Below are 20,403 nucleotides of genomic sequence, written 5' to 3'. Positions count from 1 at the left end.
GCAGCAGACTTAGAAAAGCACCCAGTTGCTTACAGCAAATTCACAAGGCAACCCAAGACCTACACTGAGTGCTATCAATGGGAAGGAAGCAGCAAGAGCACAAAGATTAGATACGAAAGCACTCGGATCCCCAGCACAGTCACCAACAAGCTTATCACTAGAGACCACCCATAAGACGCTGTAGATGGAAAATAGAGCCTATGTATTCCCAGCTAAACAACTAAGTCAAAATAAAGATTCCGAAGAAATGAAAGGACTGTAGAACATGGTGAAAAATGGCATCTACAATCAACAGAGCAAATGATGACAAAGAGAAAAATACATCTTACAGACTTTCCCAGATCACTCATGACTCTGGCAAAGTGGCTGACGATGATCTTTCCTTTTGCAGGCTAGGCTGAGATGGCCTTTGTGCCAACCAAGAGGAAAAAGAACACCAAATCCATGATGCAAGGAAGTAACCAACAACAGGCTGGCTCCTTATCAGCTGACAGAGGTGAATCTTGTATCCTTGTTTTTAGCTGTTAATTGTGCCAAGTCCTACGACCAGGTTCTCAATTGATGCCAGTATCAAGGGAGTTATATCTTCTTACAGTAGCCAAAGTGCTGGCCACTAACTTCTGGCATAAATTACAAACATATGTAATTTACACCATTTTCATTTAAACCCTGTGAAAATACAAGCCCATGCCTCTGCTTCTAAAATAATTCAAGACAGAAATAATTGATATTGGCTGATAGATATCTAGTGAAATGAAAATATTTTATACTGTCATTTAAAGTGTTTTGTTGCAAATGTGAAGAAAAATACAAGCTAGCTATTAGCAAGTAGTTCCTTTGAAAAGAAACCATTACTTTTTTATGGAGACACAATTCAGCTGAAATGCCACAAATCTTTCCATGACAAAACCAACAGTATTATTTTTCTGACATATTTGTTGTTGAACTCAGCTCTGTGCATTGGCAGTAAAAAATACATTCATTTGTTTCACATGAAAACCTTTTTAATACAGAGGTAATCTTTAGGGCAATGCTTGTCTTCAGAAAGCTGGTTAGATCATTTAGCTTTCTTAAATGAAAATTTCAGCTAGATTTAAACTCTGGATTCTACAGAAATCAGTCAGCTACTATTCTGTTAAACCTTCCTTTCCATGGAAAAGGGAAAGAGGAAGTCCTGTCTTCTAAGCTCTGCTTTTTCTTTTTCTTTTGGTAACAAATGATACAAAGCAGACTGCATCTCCCTACCAGTGTGTTTATCCCCGTGTGCACTGAAAGCAGAGCTGAGATGAGACGGGAGCTGCTTACACAGACACCGCCAACACACAATTCCCAAAGAAATTAATGAGCTGAATTCAAAATTGTCTCAAGCAATGTAATTTACTGGCTGCACCCGGTGTGAAGACAATCTCTTTGCGGGCTCTCTGGAAGGGAATCATACCGTTTAATTTCATGCTGCTAGTTTACGTGACAAGTTAGAAGACTTCTGCCAAGGGCTCTGCCCCCTCCCCACCACTAATACCTTTTGGACAGAGAGAGGCTCTTTCACAGGACAACGTAGAACTGAGTTCAGATGCACAAACTCAGCCTCTGAAATATCCACTTCCCTCTGCTGATTAGGTGTGCAAGCCAAGCTACTCTGCCTGTTCTACCCTAAGAGCTCAAGTCCCAACAAGCATCTAATCCCACCTCTGATAATCAAGTGAAAAGGCCCTAGCCTGAAATTTATGCAATCAGGCAAGGGGAATAACCCCCTGCATCCCTGTTTCCCCTTACCTCTTTAATAATTAGCCGTCTAAGGATACAAAACACACAAACAAATGAAGACTAAGGGGACTCATGCTTAAATAATATATATCAAAAGATTCAATGAAATGAAGGTTCATCTTGAATACTGGGAGATTCCGTAATTAGACAGAAAAGACGATAAAAGGCTCCCACCCCCTGGGTCTCTTTATAAAGATTAGAGAGGGAGAGACAAGTACGTGTTCAGACTAATGGAAGAATACCTTACCAGCACTTCAATCATTGCAGGGTATTTCATGTGTCCATGTCTCAGGATAAATGGGACTGTTTAAAATTGGTTAATTTCCTAGCGATCCAGGCAAGGAGGGAGATGATAAAAGAGCCCAAACCTCTCGCAGGAGGTATGAATGAGCAATTAAGTGTTAAAAATAGATAAATAAATATTTACATTCCCATATCAAAGAGTAACAAGAACAGCACTATAGCACACCGTGCTAAGGCAGAGGAGAGAGATCAGCCTCCCTCGTGGAAGATACCAGTAGCTGGAGGGGTGGTACCGCTTTGTGGTACAACCTGTTCCTAAAATGCACTGGATCTAGGAAAACAGTTGAGCTGTACTACTTTTCTGCATGTCTTTTAATTTGCCTGACGCTTATGCATAACGCATTAACCCTGTCTTTGAGCTACTTTCAAACAGTTTGTTCAAAAAATTTGACCGAGTCGCTAAGGCCAGTCTCTTCTAGAGGAAGACAGAACACGTTAGTTATGTTTTCGCCCGGTCTGGTGCTGCAATGGCAAAAACGAGGTGGTGACCAAAGAGCCAAGCACCGCTCTCCGCTGGGGTGTCCTCCCCACGGCAGCGGTCCCAGCGCCAGGCAGCGAGCGAGAGCAGCCTCAGCTCCGCAGAACCACGAACGGGCAAGCTCGACGTTCACCGTGGAAAAAGCTCGTTTCAGGTGGTTACGAGACATTGCCGAGGCAGCGTTTTCCATCATGGACGTTGTGCCCTGGCTTGTTCGAACTGGTTGTTTAGTATGTTCTTTTGGTTTGTTTTGGTTTTAATTTAAGGAGGAAATTCGAGGCAGGAGTCCAGGGATTAGCACTGATAATGCTGCAGTTTGTAACAACGCTAAGGCTTTTACTGTTAGAACCCTTTGGTGCCAAGTACTACGTGAAGCAGAAATTTAAAGCAAGTCCCGCCTCAAAAAGTTTGCAATCTCCTTCCTTTATTCCAAAGCAAACTGAACCAGGTGTGGGAGCCCGCTGGGAAATCCAATAACTGTGGGCACAGACCTCACTGTGCGCTGCACCTGTGTTCATAGGTGGAGTGCAACGAAGGCATAAAACGAGTGCTTGTAAATTATGAGAGATAACAACGCCCAATGCCTTTGCGCCACTTCAGTCAAAGGAGTTTTGTCACCGAGATAGAAGTTTTTTAGTCACGCGATCACAGGATAACAAATAACAATAAAAGAACAGTCCAAAGAGTAGATAAGTCCAGTCTTGCCATCTGCTTGCTTCCTGCTCCCTCCATCCCTGCCACCACCTAATTCCAGTGGGAACAGAACCAGGACAGAGTGGACTTTTTCTTCTATTCACAGGCTTTACTGTTCCCCAAAGTTTTGTGCACAGCCAAGTTAAAGAGAAACCAGAGGCATAGTTTCTCAGCCCCTGGAAGTATTAAGCCTTTCTACGGTTTCCGTAGGTTGGGAGCCAGTGGTATGGGTATCAATATCCCAAAGGCTAGTTACAGAAGTAGTCACGAGCTGTTGTGGAAGCAAGCACCAGACTCACAATTCCTATGAGTTACCAGCTGAGAAATCAGACCACGAACAGAACTTTCTTGCTAAGACTAAGATAATGGATAATAAATCCAGCAATGGTTTTGAGGATGACGACATCATTACATCAGATACCACTTCTGAAACCGCACGGTTTGCCCTTTCGAAGTCCTTTACCACCAACCATATTCAACATAAAATTTCCCATTACTGGCCATTCTTTCATTCATATCCAAAAGTGATTCAAGTTCCAAACTGATCATGTCCTTCATCTCATTTATGCACTATAATGTCATTGATCTGTTTTGAGAACATTTAAACAATGTGAAGATTGATCAGATAGAAATTGCTCACATACCGTATTTTTTTCCACCAGCACCACAGCATATGACAGTCTAGTATCAGTCTTGTATCAGGCAAGACCCTGAACAAGTTTTGCTACTTCAGTTAAACACATTATAAAGCGCAGTGTTGGACCTCTGGGCCTATATCTCTGTCAGGGTGAGCTGCTTTGAAGCATCTTTATGCTTTAGAACATGATTGTAGACTGCACCGGAGAACTGACTGCGCTATATGTAGAACATCAAAGACCTGAAATACGGACAAAGCATGGGGGTGGTGGGGAAAAGTCATGGAGTCTCATTTTGCCTTGCAAAAGAAAAGTTTTTGCTATGTATTATACAGTGAAACCTCTTGACAGAGGAAGATCTGGAAGTGATGTTTTCAGTTTAGTTTTATCAATCCTAGAAGGCCAAGAAGTTAAAGTTCTTCACAACTTCTAACGCTAGACAGGAGCTCTGACATTCTCCTCCACAAATAGCCCAGCAGCACTTACTGGTTAGGCAGATCCCATTAACTTTGTACTGAAAAAAAAATTATCCCCTACAAATTCACCAGCTTTTGAGCCCTGGGGTCTGAGAATAAGTAACAGAATGATTGCAAGCCTGATGTGATTAGTTACCAATTTGAAGCAGGGTGTTTCCCATTCCTCCCCCTTCAGTCATTGTCACCACAGTTTATGTGTGCCATTCCACTTTGTAGCTGCCTGTCAGGGGGACCTCAGAGCTGTCACATCCTGGGCTTGTCAAAATTCCTATAGGCTTTAACAGTTGAACTAATATCTATTTCAATGTATAGTGCATGGCTAACACTTTTTAGGAGGCTCTTCTTGCCCTTCTCCCTTTGTACCTCCACACCTCTCTAGACCTTGCAGTCTATCAGAATCTCCCATAGCCACCCCCAGCTTTCCATCTGAATAGCTGGAATGATTTGTGCTCAGCTTAGGGCAGAACTGAGACTCACCTAGACAAGATATCTGAGAAAGTCCTGTGAAGCAGAGGCCTGTCAAGTAAGAGAATGCTATTTAGCATTGACAGACCAGGGCTGGTTGAAATGTATTTTATTATATTTCCACTTAATCTACCATGGTACCTGCCACCACATTACTTTAGCAATAATTTCTGAATTGTTTTCAGACAATGCCCCTAGCGATGGCTATAAAACGAACTGAAGCGGTTCCCTTACCTTACAGTATTTTCTTCCGTAACAGCTGTCTTTCTGGATGTGGATTTTATGAGGAAGATCCTAGATCATCTGAAGTTTCTCCATTTCCAATTTTGCAGCTACTTCTACCAACTCTGAAGTGGAGCTTGACAACGCCAAGTCTAATGAGAATAGAACACAGGGTAAGGCATGCCCTCAAGAAAAACAGCCAGAAGAAAAGATACCAAAAGTACCAATGGGACAAGGACCATATTTTTATATCAGTGGATCTAATGGAGCTGGGCTGTAAGTAGGTCCTCTCAGCAGACTGATATGAACAGTAGTATAACCATATATGAAGTCATGCAATGTTATCCATTGGCCTCAAATAATTTTCCTTTGATTTGCTGGCTGGCTTTTTGGAATGGTACACCTGGGAAACCGTTTAAAGGTAAATTAAATAGAAAGTATCCACTGGAAGGCCACCAGTGGTAAAGAGGCAGTCTACTATATCTTTGCAAAGTAACAAAATACTTGTATTTGCTTACTGAAAGTTTCTCTGGTTCTTCATCAGTAGAGCTAGGAACCACTGTTGTTGGTCAATGTTCAATGGTGTGCTAAATGTAAAACAAGCGAAAAATAAGAGATTTCTGCCCAAGAAAAACTGTCAGATCAGAAGTTCCATTCATTCCTTTCTGAATTCTTTCCAGCATATTGGCATTCTTCTCTAGAAGTTGTCACCAGCAAGCATCACAGAATCTCTGCAGCAAATAGCACTTTCCTTGCTATCTTTCCATAGTTTTGTCTACAAACAGCTTTTTCTAGTGCTACCTGTCATCTCTCCCTAAACTCCTCAGGGGAGAGGCTCCTTATTAAGGCTGGACCCTGAACATTTCTATTCCATGGGTACCAGTTGCATCCTAATTGGAAAAGCCCTGCTGAAATGGTACAAGTTCTCATTAGAACTGCTGAATCATAATGTTCTTAGCATCCTCAGTTACTCCCCCCACCCTCTCAAGTTCAGGCCAGCAGGTCCACTAGTGCCATTCTAATTAATGCTTCCCGTCTTATCCCACACCCAGGGGCTTCTGGGCATGTTAGGTCAGGCTCTCAGAGAAAATTATTAGGAGTTCAAGGGATATGAGCTAACGATTTGTTAATAGAAGGGAGGCTACTTTTCTATTTTGTTTTCCTTATGCAGTGTGAGCATCTATTGCCAGAGCAGAGGCTGGCAGCGTATCTATGACAACAGAAGAGAGGATTATGCACTGAAATGGTGTGAAATCAAGTGCCGAGAGACCTATTACCATTTCAAAGAAGGTAGAGATGCCTGTGGGCCTTGAGTGGGAGAGGGTGGTGGGAAAAACTTGAGAATGCCGGACTTGTGACTCCCAGGACAGAGGAGGTCACCTGGGGGTAGGAGAAACAGGTAACCTCAACTTCTTGGCAGACCTCAGAGGGGACATCAGAGCTGGTTTGCCATGGTGATTAAAGAAAGGGCTTTAGACAAGAAAACAGCTTTGGGAGAAAAGATACCATTGAAATGAACTTAGTGAAATGAGCAGTACAGAGATTTAAACACCACGCTCCCCACAGTGGAGGTGGGGAGAGGAGAAAAGGAAGGGTGCACTTACAGAGAGAAGTAAAGTAAGCTCAAGATGGGTCACCCCACACATCCCAGGCTGAGCTATCTCTATCTAGGGAGAAGAGTCACTAAAAGCCAAACTACTCCAGTCTTAGCAAGCAACTTTTTGAACTGCACTCTCATCAGTGCATCCTGACTTCACAGGGTCCAGCCAGCCTTCCCACCAGAAAAGCATAAAATCAAGGACTCCCACAACAATGCCTCTGGCTGGTACCCTCAGAGAGGTATTTTGCATAACAAACAAAAAACTCCCTAAGCACAGCCCCTGAGGCAATTCCTTTACTTCTGGGAGCTGGTGAAGACCTGTGCCCTGGCAAGCCTGAGCATCACGGCACAGAGCTGCGGGCTTTCCTGTGGCCAAGGGATTGTGTTATCGCTTCCCTACCAGTCCACGTACAGCAGCTGCCTTTCCCCTCCTGCCAGCTCTGATGGCAATGTGGTGGCTATTTGTCAGGCTGCACCATTACAGCAGTCGGTCTAATATACGGCGGTGCAGAGAGGCTACGTTTCAATGCAATTCTGCAGCTGGAATGGTACGATGGCAGTGGCACCTCTGGAGTTAGCAAGGGATGCGCTATTTCACGAAGTCCCATCGGGTCGGTTTGTTCCACTACGACGTTGGGCAGAAATACATTTACAGCAAGTGTTTTCACTGCTCTGTGAGTTGTCACTACTGCCTTAAAGCAAGTTGGTGAAAGTCAACAGTGACAAAGTCAGCTTCATCCTCCAGATTCTGCTGCATGGGACAATGAGGGTAAGCGCTTTTTTGTTTTCTCATACAGGCGAACAGCTTCTCTACCAGATTCCCAACAACGGGGTCCTTACCAGTAAGACAGGGCTTTTATGCTGCCTGAGAGAGCAAGAGCGGATGATCAAAAAGATCAGTAGGAGCTCTAATTCCAAGTAAGAACTCTCACCTCTTTGAACCTTGACCAGAAACATGCCAACAGAAAGTGAGAACACATAAACAAAGAACCAGTTTCTTCCGGATGCATAACAGTACAGGATACAAAGTATATGGGGTTTTATTTCTTTCTTATCTTCTAGAAAAATCACTTTTTTCCCAGAAGTATATACATCAGAGAGAGAATTTCTTCTTTCTCTGTGTCTGGAGTTGTAGGAGTGCCAGGTCCCCCAAAGACAACAGTCATAGTAATTCCCCTGTTTTGGGTACATCGTCCTACTGGAAAGGCCACAACTTCCTGTGCCATAGACACTGTAAGTGTAAGAGAAGCTTATTGCCATTTCTGCTCCTTTATTTTTCACCTACCAAAAAAACAAATGACAATCCTGTACCATGGTTACCTGCAGCCATCTCAACTAGTTTTCAAAAAACTGAGCATATGAAGAATGCCTTAAGGCTAACATATATTCTTGAAAGCTTATGGAATGAGGTAGCTCAGGAAAAACATATACAAACACACAACTGTTCACAAGCAGGAAAAAAAAGCCATTTCTTAAGTTTCTACTTGCAACCATCCTTTCTGAAAGTAACAGAGGAATTAATGTGCTGGATAGGGTTTTCAACTTCTATCTGATTCTCCTGTAGGTTACTGAAGATGGAAGAATTCTTCCCAGAATCTTTTCGCCTGGACTTAATAGACGAGAGAAATGCTTTTTTTGAGCTTTACAAAGGTGAATTATCTTAATCATCATGGCAATCAATTTAAATAGCTGTGTGATCCTCTGAAATATTCATAAAAGTATATGCAGTAATAATAATTGATATCTATATGTATGTGTATGTATATACACACATATATACACACATGTTCAAGGGAGCAGTTTTCAGAGCCCACTAATGGGCACATTGGTGTTTCATACCACACATTACTATAACATAGACTCATTCTCTCTGCAGAAGAACAGATTTGGATCTGCAAACCAAGTTGCTCTAACCAAGGTCGAGGAATTTTCCTGCTTAAAAATCCAGCTGCTGTCAACACCCTTCGAGCCAAGCTCCACAGCACTGAGGAATACCTACTCAATAAGAGGGTGCCATACAAGGCTCCCCAGGCAAGAATAGTGCAAAGGTAGAGACTGAAGCCTGGGAATTCATGTGTGAGTAGTGTGCTTGATTAAGCACACTGGCCTCAGAGAGTTGAATTGTTCCACAGGTATTTAATGTGGTTACACCACATCTCATCAACCTATGAGATTTCATTTTGTGGGAGAGAGGCTATTTCTCTGGTTAGTCTGTCTTGCATCCGCACTTCAGTCATTTCAAGGTAGATCTTTGTCATCAGAGAGATTTGAGTTTACCTTTGTCTGGTAATTTAAGAATGACTTCAAAAGGCCTGATGCTACAGTTCTGTACATGATTTCTACACATAAAGCCTTGTGCAAAGCAATTTAAATTAGCTATTATCCCAGCTTCTTATACAAAGCTAGCATTTCACAAATCATACAGCTGCAATATCTGCTCCATGCAATCCACTAAAGCCTTCCAAGTATCTTCTTAACTCTGCCTCAATGCTGCAGATGTCTAGACCTCAATCAATAGGCAGTGGCTAGCAGTCACTAAAATTTTGGGTTGGGGTTGTTTTATTTTTTTATTCCTTGCATGAATAAATGAACCATGCAAGTTCTTCTTTGTAGAACACGTACCCTCTCAGCCATTGCTAGAACATTTTGTAGAAGAGCAGAACAGCAGAAAAAGGAAGAGAAAAATACAGCAGCAGAAGTCATGAGAACAGTTTCAGCTACTGAACGTTACTTGCTTACTGTTACACAACTCACTTAACTTCCCTTTGCCTCAGTGTCCCTCCCTCAATTGAGGAATGCATTATAATTAAATCAATTCAGTGCTTTGAGATGAATGAATAAAACTTTCAAAGAGAAATGCAAAAAAGATGTTTTCATTATTTATCCTAGGAGCTGCAGTTCCCAGATGCCTTTGATCCTGCCTTTCGTGTACACAGCTAGGCATACAGGGCACTCTCAACTTCACAGTGCCCATACATGCATGACTTCGCCTGGCATTGTCATGACATGCCAGCAATGACAACATGATACACTCGTGACAACGCTGTAGCATTGGCATAGCAAAAGCACATTTTGCCATGTAGTAATCACTGCATGTCCTGGCAAGGCGGTGATACCAATTCCTCACACTGACCCTGTGCCACTTCCCTGACATTCTGCTATCATGGCTTGGCATCTTTATCTTGCAAGAGAACACAGCACACAGCAACCTTTCCAAGAGCTTCCTTAGCCAAAGCAAGCAATAGTCTCTGCTTACGTTCATCCAAACATGTCTTTTCATAACAAAGGAATAGTTGGCCTCATCGAAAAGGGTAAGCGAGATTTGTAAAATGATAAACTAGAATGATGGTCTTACAGGCTTTCTGAAATAGGCTGGACTGTGTTTATGCAGCAGCCAGTATATGGAGCAAAACAACGACTGCCTGACAAAATCAGACCAAGAGCCTTAGTTAGACCAATATGTGGTCTTTGACATGGACAAGCAGCAGTGCCAGGGGCAGAAGTGGTTGGGCCCTATCTTAGACCTCATCTTGATTTCTGTTAGTGAGGAACGGCTTATACTCTGAAGAATGAGGCTCCATATTCCTTTGGAAACTCTTGTTAGCATTGATTGTTTTAACAGCATAGCCTTGTTATTTATGTAGACATCCCGCAATCTTTGATGATAAAGGGAAACAGTTCCCAGATTACATCACTCTGGAATAAAAGCAGTGGTTCTGTACGAAGGGCTCTTTCTGTTCAGACATAAACTTCGTATATTCTCCAGTAAATATTAGTAAATCTTTAATTATCTCCTGCTCCCGAGACTCCCACAGCTTCTATTCCTCTTGAAAAAAGCTGTTTCTAGCATTTCCAGCCTCTCCTCCGGGCATCCTCTGCTGCCACTCCCCTTAAAACCAGTGGTGGAAAAGGGACAAAGAGGTTCATTAGTTCTGCGGTGAGAAATGAACTGGCTGGGGGGGGTTGTGTGAGCTTTGAATTGCCATGTATTATGGCTGCCTGTTCATGACGCGTGTTGAAATACTGCTCTCACAGGTATATTCACCAGCCTCTGCTCCTGGAAGGGAAGAAGTTTGATGTCCGGTCTTATCTCCTCATTGCCTGCACAGCACCATACGTGTTATTTTTCGCCCAGGGTTACATCAGGTTGACCTGTGTCAATTATGATGCTGCTTCTGATGATCTGACTGTGCATCTGACCAATCAGGTAAACTAAGGTCACTTAGTTCAGAAGAAGGGGACGGTGTGGTTGACAGAGACAGGAAGCAAAAAAGACTTTTGAAAGGCTAAAAATAAATGCCTCATGCATGCAAAATCCCTGCAGCCAGGAAACGGACGTGGGCTTACAGTCAGGCATGGCAACAAGGCTGAACAGAAGCAGTACCGGATCAGGTTCTGTGCTCTGCCTTGGACCAGTTCTCTGCTTAACCTGACAATTTCTCTCCCTGGACCTCTTTTTCCTCCCACTGTTCTCTCATGTATCTGTAAACCATAAGCTTCTTAGGGCAAGAAGCCTTTGATTGCAGCTACCTAGCACAAAGGAGCCTTAATCTTGGCTAAGGATTTTGCTGATCCTGTTGTGCTTAAATACAATAATCACAATGATGTAAGATGCAGATGTGTTCTTCAAGAGCCATCATCCTTAAATCTCCATCTTTGCCTGTCTTGCTTCTCAAATGAGAGCTCTAACAGAACGAGACTGTTCTGGCTTGTACCCCCATACATCTCTTGTCATACAAAATAGAAGCCTTCCTTGCTCAGATCTACCTGAGTTTTCACTTCAAATGAGGCCCTTCAGTAGTTAGAACTGGCCCTGATGAAATAGAATTGAAAGAATCAGAAGGAAGACAACAGTTTGCTTTTAAAGCCCTTCTCCCAGAGTCATGCTGTGTTCTGAGAACTAGCAAAATACATATTAGAGAGGTATCAGACAAGCCCACTTCAGCTGAAGTTTTACAGTTCCTGTAGAAGTGCAGGTCAGGACAGCAGATTATAGCTGCTTCCTGCAATATATGCTATTATCAGTATGCCACTTGTTTTCCTGGAATAGTTTGTTTGCTCAGCTAGAGAGCTATCCACACGGGAATTCAGGTGCTGGGGTAGGATCCCATGGCACGAGTGATACTAAACAAAGGACAGGTGTTTATAAGCAGAACATAAATCATCTGGCTTCCTGCTGGGAGGAGGGAAACGAAATTTACAGGAGCAGCTGGTAATAGGGCAGACTTCTCCAAATTACAGTTGATTCTGCTCTCATTCCCTTCCTATCCTTTCATTCCACCTGGAATCAGCCATTTTCCTACTGTATTTCCAAAAGACAAGAGGCAGCAGAGACAGCATCACTAACCAGAAGCTTTGCAACCTCACAGTAACCGTCCCGCAGATGGAGTTGCAGCCAAGGCCAGCTGTTTCACAGATAAAGGGGACTCGCCTTTGATCCAACAATGTAAATACCCCAGTACTGATAAACTCCACCTGCCACAGGGATTAATGAGACAGTAGAATAGAGAAGCCCTCACCTTGGTTTCCTCTGTGGATACATCCATCGCTCTCTCCCAGATGTACTCTCCTCTAGGACAGTACTAGGCAGACAGACACTGGAACCGGGTTTAGTCCGAAGCATATCATGACTATGACTCAAAAACAAACACTGCTTTGACAGAGACCTTGGGTAATTGTCTCTACAGCATCCGTGTGGGTCAGGCATATTTCTGCCTGTGGCAGTGATGTACAATGGGAGTCGGGACATTTGCTCAGGTTTAGCTCTGCTAGTGAGGGGCTCTATTCCCTCCACCTCTATAACTTGATCCTGGGGTCCTTCCCAACTCCAGATGCCTGGAACAACTCAGGGTAGCTGACTGTCTGCCACGTAAACTGGTTCCCAGTTACTCTTCACTGCCAGAAAACTAATCCTCCCTTTGCTCTGTTTCCCCACCTCTCAGTACATGCAGAAGAAGAACTCCCTGTACAGCCAGTTGAAAGATGAGACAGTTTGGCGGATGGAGCACTTCAACAGCTACATTAATGAGAAGTTCAGAAAAACCAATGGCCTCCCCAAAGACTGGGTTTTCACTGTGTTTACTGTAAGTGCAAGCAAGTGTATGGTGTGCTAGTCTGCCTAATTAGGGTGACAGGAATAGGGAGAAAACCCATCAGTTCATTGGAGCTCCCAAGGAAACACATATGCTGAGTGAGAAGGTATTGATGGTCCCACAGTAACTGTTTATCTGCAGATGCTAAACACAGAAGTGAAGACACAAAGAGTGTAATTTTAATAAAATGGGCAAACAGCTGGGAAAGAGAATGTGAATGTAAATGCTAGCTATAAAAATGCAATTATAGTCTTCACATTCCTGGCCCAATGCTGTGGCCCTACATTAAAAAATAAAGTACACATTAGAGAGCTCTCCAGCCTGACAGATCTTAGCCTGAAAAGAGACTACACTTTCAGTGGTCTCTTTCCTGTCTGACTTGGTCTCATTGTTCACTTTCCATCTGATTTTGCCACATGAAAATCACATCAGGGCCTTAGATCTTGTGTTACCATGGAGGAGAGATAAGACGACTCAACTGGCTTGATTTCTTACCATCTTCCTGTCTCACTGAAGAAACAAAGAAATTATCTGAGTCCCTGAGACTTCCATTTCATCTGCCTGAGTCTAATGATGCATCAGTTCTCCACATGACTAGAAAATGAAAAAGGCAGAGGACACAGCTTTCTCAGGTTAATTTTGGAAACGCTGTAGTTTAAAGCCAAATACAAAGAAAATTTAAAAGCTAAAAACTTTGTTAAAATATGTTTTTGTTTAGCAAAACAGCTCAAAAGCAAATCTAGTTGAATTTGCCAAATTTCCCAGGGGATCAGAAACTTTTCAGCCAACTTTATGGTATCTCTCTTCATGACGAAGTTCCCCACTGTGCATTTCAACTCCAAATTGAGTGAAACTCAGCATCACCTACTGCAAGCACTGTACCACAGTGGTCTGGAGAACCATGTTCAAGAGGGGGTTTCAATCAAGGCAAAGTGGACAGACACATGGTTTGCAAAATGCAACACTCTTCCAAGTCTAGAGAGGAGCTCTGCTGGAGGCAGGGGAAGGAAAAACGTCCCTAAACCAAGAGGACACCTATGACTTGCAGTGACTCCTATGCCCTTGGCATTCACAATGATCAGTTACCACCATTCCCTGTCTTCTCTTTCAGAAAAGGATGCAGCAGATCATGTTGCAGTGCTTCCTGGCAGCCAAGCACAAACTGGATCGCAAACTGGGCTACTTTGATCTCATCGGCTGTGACTTTTTAATTGATGAAAACTTTAAGGTACGAATACGTATCATTGAATACTAAGTACAATTGGCCAGATGTCCAATGCCAGCAGTATAGCATGGTTGACAGGCTCTGGTGCTAGGAGTTAAATAGAGCAGTCAGTCAGCTATGAAGTGCAGGATTCATTTTTTTTTCTCCAGTTCCATTGTCCAGCATCAAGACATGGCACATATACTGCCTGCACACTTACTGCACAGAGAAACCTTGGCATTAACAGCTTAGGATGGGAAGAAAAATACTTACTGCAGATGAAACTGTTCTGCGCAGAATTTTCACAGGGAAGTGCAGCTCATAGTGAAAAGTGTGGGAATTTTAATGCCTACTCGGTTTTTTCTTTCTCCAGAAACCAAACATGCCAGATGATCAGCCAGCATAAATCACTCTGTAATGCCTCTAACATCACATGAAGTATACTGATTTACACTAGCTAAGTATCCATCAAAGGCGACAAAGAACTCGTCCTCACCATGCTGAAGAATCAGTCATTATCAATTCAGATTTCAGCATCAGCATCTCCATGTTCACTGTAGATTCACCATTTAGCAATAGGTCAGCCCACTAAGTCCATAAAATCTACTAGAATTACAACGCAAACTTGTTAAGAGTGAATGAAACACAGACAGAGAAAAGCCAGAAGAAAGGGAAAGGGAAATGTTAAATACAGTGATCGAGGTGCTTTCAATGCAGCACAGTCCTTCAAAAGCACCTGGCCTAAACATAACAGAAAGCCATCTGGCAGATTCTGCTGTTGCTAAAGCAGAAAGGAACTCAAACATATTCCAGCAAAGGACAGCAGGAACAGCAAACCCTATGAAAGAATAGAATTAATGTATGCAGCAGTGGGTAAGGCACCTGAACAATAGACTCCTTTGTACAGGAAGTCAATGGCAAGGGAGAATAAATAGCAAAGACATAGAAACTGGTGCTTCTCAAATTTCAGTGCGAATTGTCTTTTGCAATGTTGGCATGCAAAGCCCTGGCTGTGTAAACTTTAAGTAGAATAGAAGATCCAGTGTCACTCTATTGTGGCAATTCCTACTTGGCTAGTTAAAAACTGCAGCGTTTAACGACGATTACATCCCCATGTATTTTACATCTGGAGAGATAAACAAAATCTGTTTCTTGACAAGTATTATCTATAAGAATGATGAGGATTTCTGGACACGTAGTGGTGACAGAGTCAGTTGGAACCTGGAACTTCCCTTTGAGAGAGAGTAATGTGGAAATTTAGGCATTTGTTTAGCATAGGTTTGTCCATGTTTTCTTGGCCCTGCTGGGGAGCAACAAACCTACTTTTTTATTGGTGCAGTGCAGCATCAAGAGACACCTGTACACTTCCTGCAGAGGCAGTGTACAGCAGCTGGATGCAGCACTGACAGCTTCAAACCACAGTTAGCACTAGTCAGTGCAGCAAACTCCCAGTTTTCTGTGGGCTGACATTACAATTCCTGGTCTGACATCCTGTCCTCTCCACCTGTAATACACGATAGCCTTATTCTCCTTGTCATCCTATTTCACGACACGCGTAGAATCTGCTTTATGCCGATTTAACATGGTCTTATATGTTCAGTCCTATAGCTCATCATGCCTTTCCCTCCTCTTTATTTGTCTGAGATATAAATGACCCTAGCATCATTCCTAAAAATTCTTGAAGGCCCTGCAGCATCCTGATTCAGTCTTTGGAAGGTGTCTTTCCTGCCTCAGAGTTCTTAGAAGCATAGACTATGAAAGCAGGCCCTGCTGAGAAACCACAGCTTTCTGTAAAGCTTTGCATCTTCATATGTAAGCTGAGAAAAAAATGAAGTACTTTAAGAGGAGAGGGAGCAAAAGTGACGGATGTGGTTTTGCTGTTGTTGGCTTTTTTCCTACTGTCTTCTAGAGCTTCCTTGTGCTGCATTGTAAATGCCTAAGTCACTACAGAGCTTAGGACAGTGTCATTTAAGTGCTCCAGGAACCTGCTTTCAGAAAGCATTGCATCAGCCGTGTGAAAGGGCTTCTCTCCAGAGGTATGCTGGGAAGACAGATGTGTACATTTTTTATCAGCCATAAAGGGATTCAGCTACCTATCAGTAGAGAACAGACTGAACATAGATAAGCCGTTTGCCAGTTTGTGATAGATGTACATAAATGAAGATAACACTCAAATCCCTAGTTAAAGCAGGGACGGTTCCTTTGATTTGAATGACATAGCTTTTCATTCACCCTGGGAGTATGAGGTGCCACAAGGATACCGTAGACTTGGTTATGCCCACCCCAGGTCACGATGATTAAAAAAAATCTGATAAAAGCTTGTTAAGACTGTGGAAAACAGAACCCCACTGCCTTAGCCTGTGGTCTCCACTAACGCTAAGCAGGTCCCTTTCTGGGTCGGCTACATCTAAGTAGCCCTTCCAGTGCTTGGTTTGTGACTGTGCATGTGGCTTCAGCTATGTCCATACAGGATACAGAATGAGTTATTTTATTCCTATTTCTGACTGGTATTTCAGTGCTGCTTAAAGCTCCAGCCAGAGGTCAGGCTTCCTGGAGACCTCCTGCTACACAAATGCAGGACAAGACAGCCCTGCTGTGGATAGCTTTGGGCTTTGAAGCACATTACAGCTATCCTCTCTAATAACAAGTCTGACGCAGAGAGATGTACACATTCCCATTCAGTCTTGGCTATCAAGTCACTTGGAGCCTCTGGGAGTGTGGACCGATGCCCTCTCCGTCCCCGAGACCCCAGCAGGACGTTTATTTAGCTTCTACCTGGTGAGCTCCAGCAAAGACACACACAATTAGCTTAACTAAATGTTTTTTCATCAACAGAACAAAATTCTGGCTCAATCATGCATTTCCTGCACACCAAGTAGTCTTACCTCTGCCATGTCAGCAAGCAAAGGACCCTTGAGACAGGTCTTATGCTGTCTGTTAGCCACCATGTCAACACACAACAGAGCCTAGTCTCATCATCCAATGCTCCTTTGAAAGACTGAACTGCTGCTGTAAGGATGGTTCTACAGCAATGAGACTACCACAGTAATCAAACTAGGTGAAAATAAAAAGTATTCAGCAGATGCTAACACTGCATCTAGCACTATACAAAGAACAAGAAATGAGACCTCAGATCCTGGTGTAATGCAGGATCTGGCCGCAGTCGGCATGTTGTTCAAGAACCTATGGACAAATCCCACTATTTAAAGTTTTCAAGCCTACCTGTGATGTCTTGACAGAGCAAGTTTAAGATGTGACAGAATGTGGAGTTGTCCTGGCAGGCTGCAGGGAACAGTAACCTCTTCATCCCTAAGAAACATCCTGAGCAGCATTTCTGACCAAAGCCACAGGGAACTCATTGTTCTCAGCACTTGAAAAGCCTAGAGAAAAAGGACAGTCCACGGTTAGAAAGTCAAGGACAGACATTCTGGGTTTTGGTTTCCTTTCTTTATATGTTTGCTAGGAAATTTTGAGCAAGGCAGCTGCAGGCCATATGCAGGGATAAGCAGAGGAATTTCATTCTGCATGAAATTCCCATGAAAGTTATGGATATTCACACAGATGTGGTGAATCTTGGCCTTATTCTCTCTGCTCCTCCTGAAATACAGCAAAGGGCATTTATTAACTTGACCTGGTTGTTGAGACGTTAAGAGCATTTAAAAACTGTGAGACATTCAGACAGTACAATAATGGAGAATATAGAAGATGAACAGCATGATAGGTATCACAGAGAACTTTCTTCCTCCTGTTTGTCAGTTTTCTTTGTTTTGAAGGAGAAGAAACCAAAACCTAATCAAGACAATTATAAAGGTTCATTAAGTTTGTCTGTCAGCACAAAATCTTACGAACTTTTAAGAGGAAGAACACTTACAGAGAATGAGTTTGCCAGGAAAAATGTATGTAACTTAGGTGCCCTCTGTTGGCATCTGCAAAGCAGGTTTTTTTGAGCAGCTGTTCCAGGTCCCCTCTAGAAAAAAAAGACACTTCAGTGCCCTCACTTACCAGTCTCTTAATTTGTTTAATAAAGTATTTCAAATAAGTGCAAATTATTGTTTTATTTTATTCTTAGCAAAATAAAGTGCCAAAGTGAAAGGTACTTGCAAGCAAACTCATTGCCACTTCAGAAAAAAAAAATTCTTTTTAAAAATAAATTTAAAGGGAGTAAAATTCCCCTGGGGCTGTTACATGATTAAATATCCTTCATTACAAAATGCTGAATAGTTCCTACATGTGTTATATACAGAATGCAGCACCATATGGTGGAGGCAGGAAGTGAATAGATGAGTTTCTCTCACTACAGGGAGAAGAAATAGAAAATAGAATTACTTGCAAGTGAATTGTTTGGTTTCACACAGATTTGTAACTGGACCATCATGTTCTGTGGCTTGTAGCTTCACACCTTGGCATTTCGAAGGGAAATGGAGACGAGACTAGTATAAATATGTAAAATTAGTATCTTACGTGGCTTCTGCCTGAAACTAAAGCTTACCCAGGAAATCAAGGCCAAGGGTTCATTGAAAACCCAGTACAATGTTTGCTTAGTTTTGATCCCATGTATACCTCAAATCAAAATGATTCCTAGATTCCTTATAACTTTATTTCATGGTATCAAAAAAAACTCAACTAGAAACTGTTATGGAAACCGGTACGTTAGGAAACACAGTGCCTTTACATGCCTATAGAGCAAGAGTTAATCTAAAGAGCATCAGCTGGGGACACAAAATAATGTGTAGTGTTGTTCTCAAGTAAGTAAGCGTATGCAAAAAGGGAATTTGTTTAATTCATCCAGTCCTTATGAAAATTCTGTCCTGCCTGCATTCTGTGTTATGGGATTTTGTTGGGATTTATTAGTACTCCTACCTCTCAAGGTGTTCACTAAGTCAGTAAAAGGGCACTGCTCTGGACTCTAAGGAGATCCAGCCTAGTTTCCTGATTGGCATTCATCTTGCCTAGGTCTGGCTTCTGGAGATGAATGCAAACCCAGCATTGCATACTAACTGCAAAGTCTTGAGAGACATCATCCCAGCTGTAGTCTATGAGAGTCTCGGTAAGTGAACCAGTCACACGGTGGCCAGCAGCAGATAATTGTATCACCCCATTGCTTGTCAGAGGAAAGACTCCTGTTTATAGCAGATGTAGGTCCAAAACATTCTTTGAATAAAGATATCTCACTGCTGAGTTTATAAGCAATTTAGAAGACACTGAAAATTCTAATCCACGCAGACCTGCAAAAGCTATGGTCTTTTTAGCCACGCACCTATTAGAAAGAAATAAGTGGTTAAATTTGTTTTAGTTACAGTTATTTTTAAGGATGTTTTCTCATATATTTATGTACAAAAGGCTAAATCTTAACACCTGTCCCTATAAACTGCACCTGCACATTTTTCTCATGCCTGTTGTTCCGAATGTGCAGGAATTTAAGTTGGTTTGTACAATGTGCCTTACACAGCTGTGGCAGCGCTTAAATGCCAGAGTACCCCACTGTACTTCACAAATATAGCTGGCAACTGTTATGTGAACTATACAAAGACTGAAAAAATCCTTATAGTCTGATATACATTAACTAGAACTGCTCCTGCCTGGAGGACCTGATTCTCTGTGATATCATGGTATCTGCAAGGAGAAGTAGTAAAGGGAGAGTCTATGTCTGCATGAAGGGTATGGGCAATAGCCTACTTATGCTTACTGTCATAGATGGTTACCCTCCTGTGCATATGTATGTTTATTTTGGGGTGTATCCATATCCTGTATTGCACTGTAAGCAGTTTTACGGTATTTTTCCTACCAATTTCCTAAAATGTTTCCAGTGGAGCTGAAGCTGGCTGAAGTGAATGCAAGAAAAGTAGGGGACAGGGTTTTTTTTAAAATTGTCTTAACAGTAATAGGCCACAAATCACAGGTTGGAAATCACTCCCCCTCCCCACCCCTCATCCTTCCCATGCACACAGCTGCTTTGTGCATACACATGACAGCTTGGGTCTATTTTAAGCATCGGAATGTTTAGACCATCTCACAACTGCATCTTCTTTTCCAGATTTGGTTCTCGAGGTTTTCAACAAGCGCCTCAAAGGCCAGGGTGTTTTGCCTTTAGAGACGCTCTGCCATTTTGTTCTTCTCTATCATGAGGATGCTGCGGACCTTGGCCAGAAACAACCCTCGAAGCTCAGAACTGGCCTGCGTACAGGCCGGTATCTGCGGCCACACACAGGCAGTACCAGCCGCTTTGGTCATAGCCCTGCCAAGGAGCCGGAGAACTCTTCCAAGAAGCCTGGTTGCTCTAGAAAAAAAGGTTGCCTTGTCGCCCAGAAAGAATTGTCAACAAACTCCTAACTATACCACACCTGCAGCTCTCCGACCATCATGGAAAAACCCTCTGAACCATCACAGAGCAAGAGGGTTTCCACAAGTTCAGAAGACATAAAAAGAAAATAAAAGCTAAACTTGTATGTGCTGTGCATGTCCAGCTCATTG

General features: G+C 42.6%; 1 protein-coding gene across 1 annotated transcript; it reads left to right on the top strand.

The window, feature by feature from the left end:
- The first annotated feature begins 402 nt into the window (after positions 1-402).
- TTLL10 (tubulin tyrosine ligase like 10) lies at positions 403-20,262 on the top strand. Its single transcript, XM_041124463.1, has 13 exons — positions 403-496; positions 2,441-2,767; positions 3,449-3,677; positions 5,124-5,312; positions 6,208-6,326; positions 7,434-7,554; positions 8,201-8,286; positions 8,513-8,684; positions 10,672-10,843; positions 12,579-12,719; positions 13,840-13,956; positions 18,886-18,979; positions 19,967-20,262. Exons 1-13 carry the CDS (start codon positions 403-405, stop codon positions 20,260-20,262), a joined length of 2,157 nt encoding a protein of 718 aa, XP_040980397.1.
- Positions 20,263-20,403: the final 141 nt, after the last annotated feature.

This window comes from Aquila chrysaetos, chromosome 6 (genome assembly GCF_900496995.4).
Source record: "Aquila chrysaetos chrysaetos chromosome 6, bAquChr1.4, whole genome shotgun sequence".
Lineage (NCBI taxonomy): Eukaryota > Metazoa > Chordata > Aves > Accipitriformes > Accipitridae > Aquila > Aquila chrysaetos.
Note: the sequence above shows the minus strand (reverse complement) of the source record. Positions and strands in the feature narration are given on the sequence as shown.

Excerpts from the sequence above, each read along its gene's own strand:
- TTLL10 (XM_041124463.1), top strand. The coding sequence starts at position 403 with ATGGCCTTTGTGCCAACCAAGAGGAAAAAGAACACCAAATCCATGATG. Across the intron at positions 5,313-6,207 it reads GGATCTAATGGAGCTGGGCT|TGTGAGCATCTATTGCCAGA; the intron begins GTAAGTAGGTCC and ends TTCCTTATGCAG. Across the intron at positions 18,980-19,966 it reads TGTAGTCTATGAGAGTCTCG|ATTTGGTTCTCGAGGTTTTC; the intron begins GTAAGTGAACCA and ends CTTCTTTTCCAG.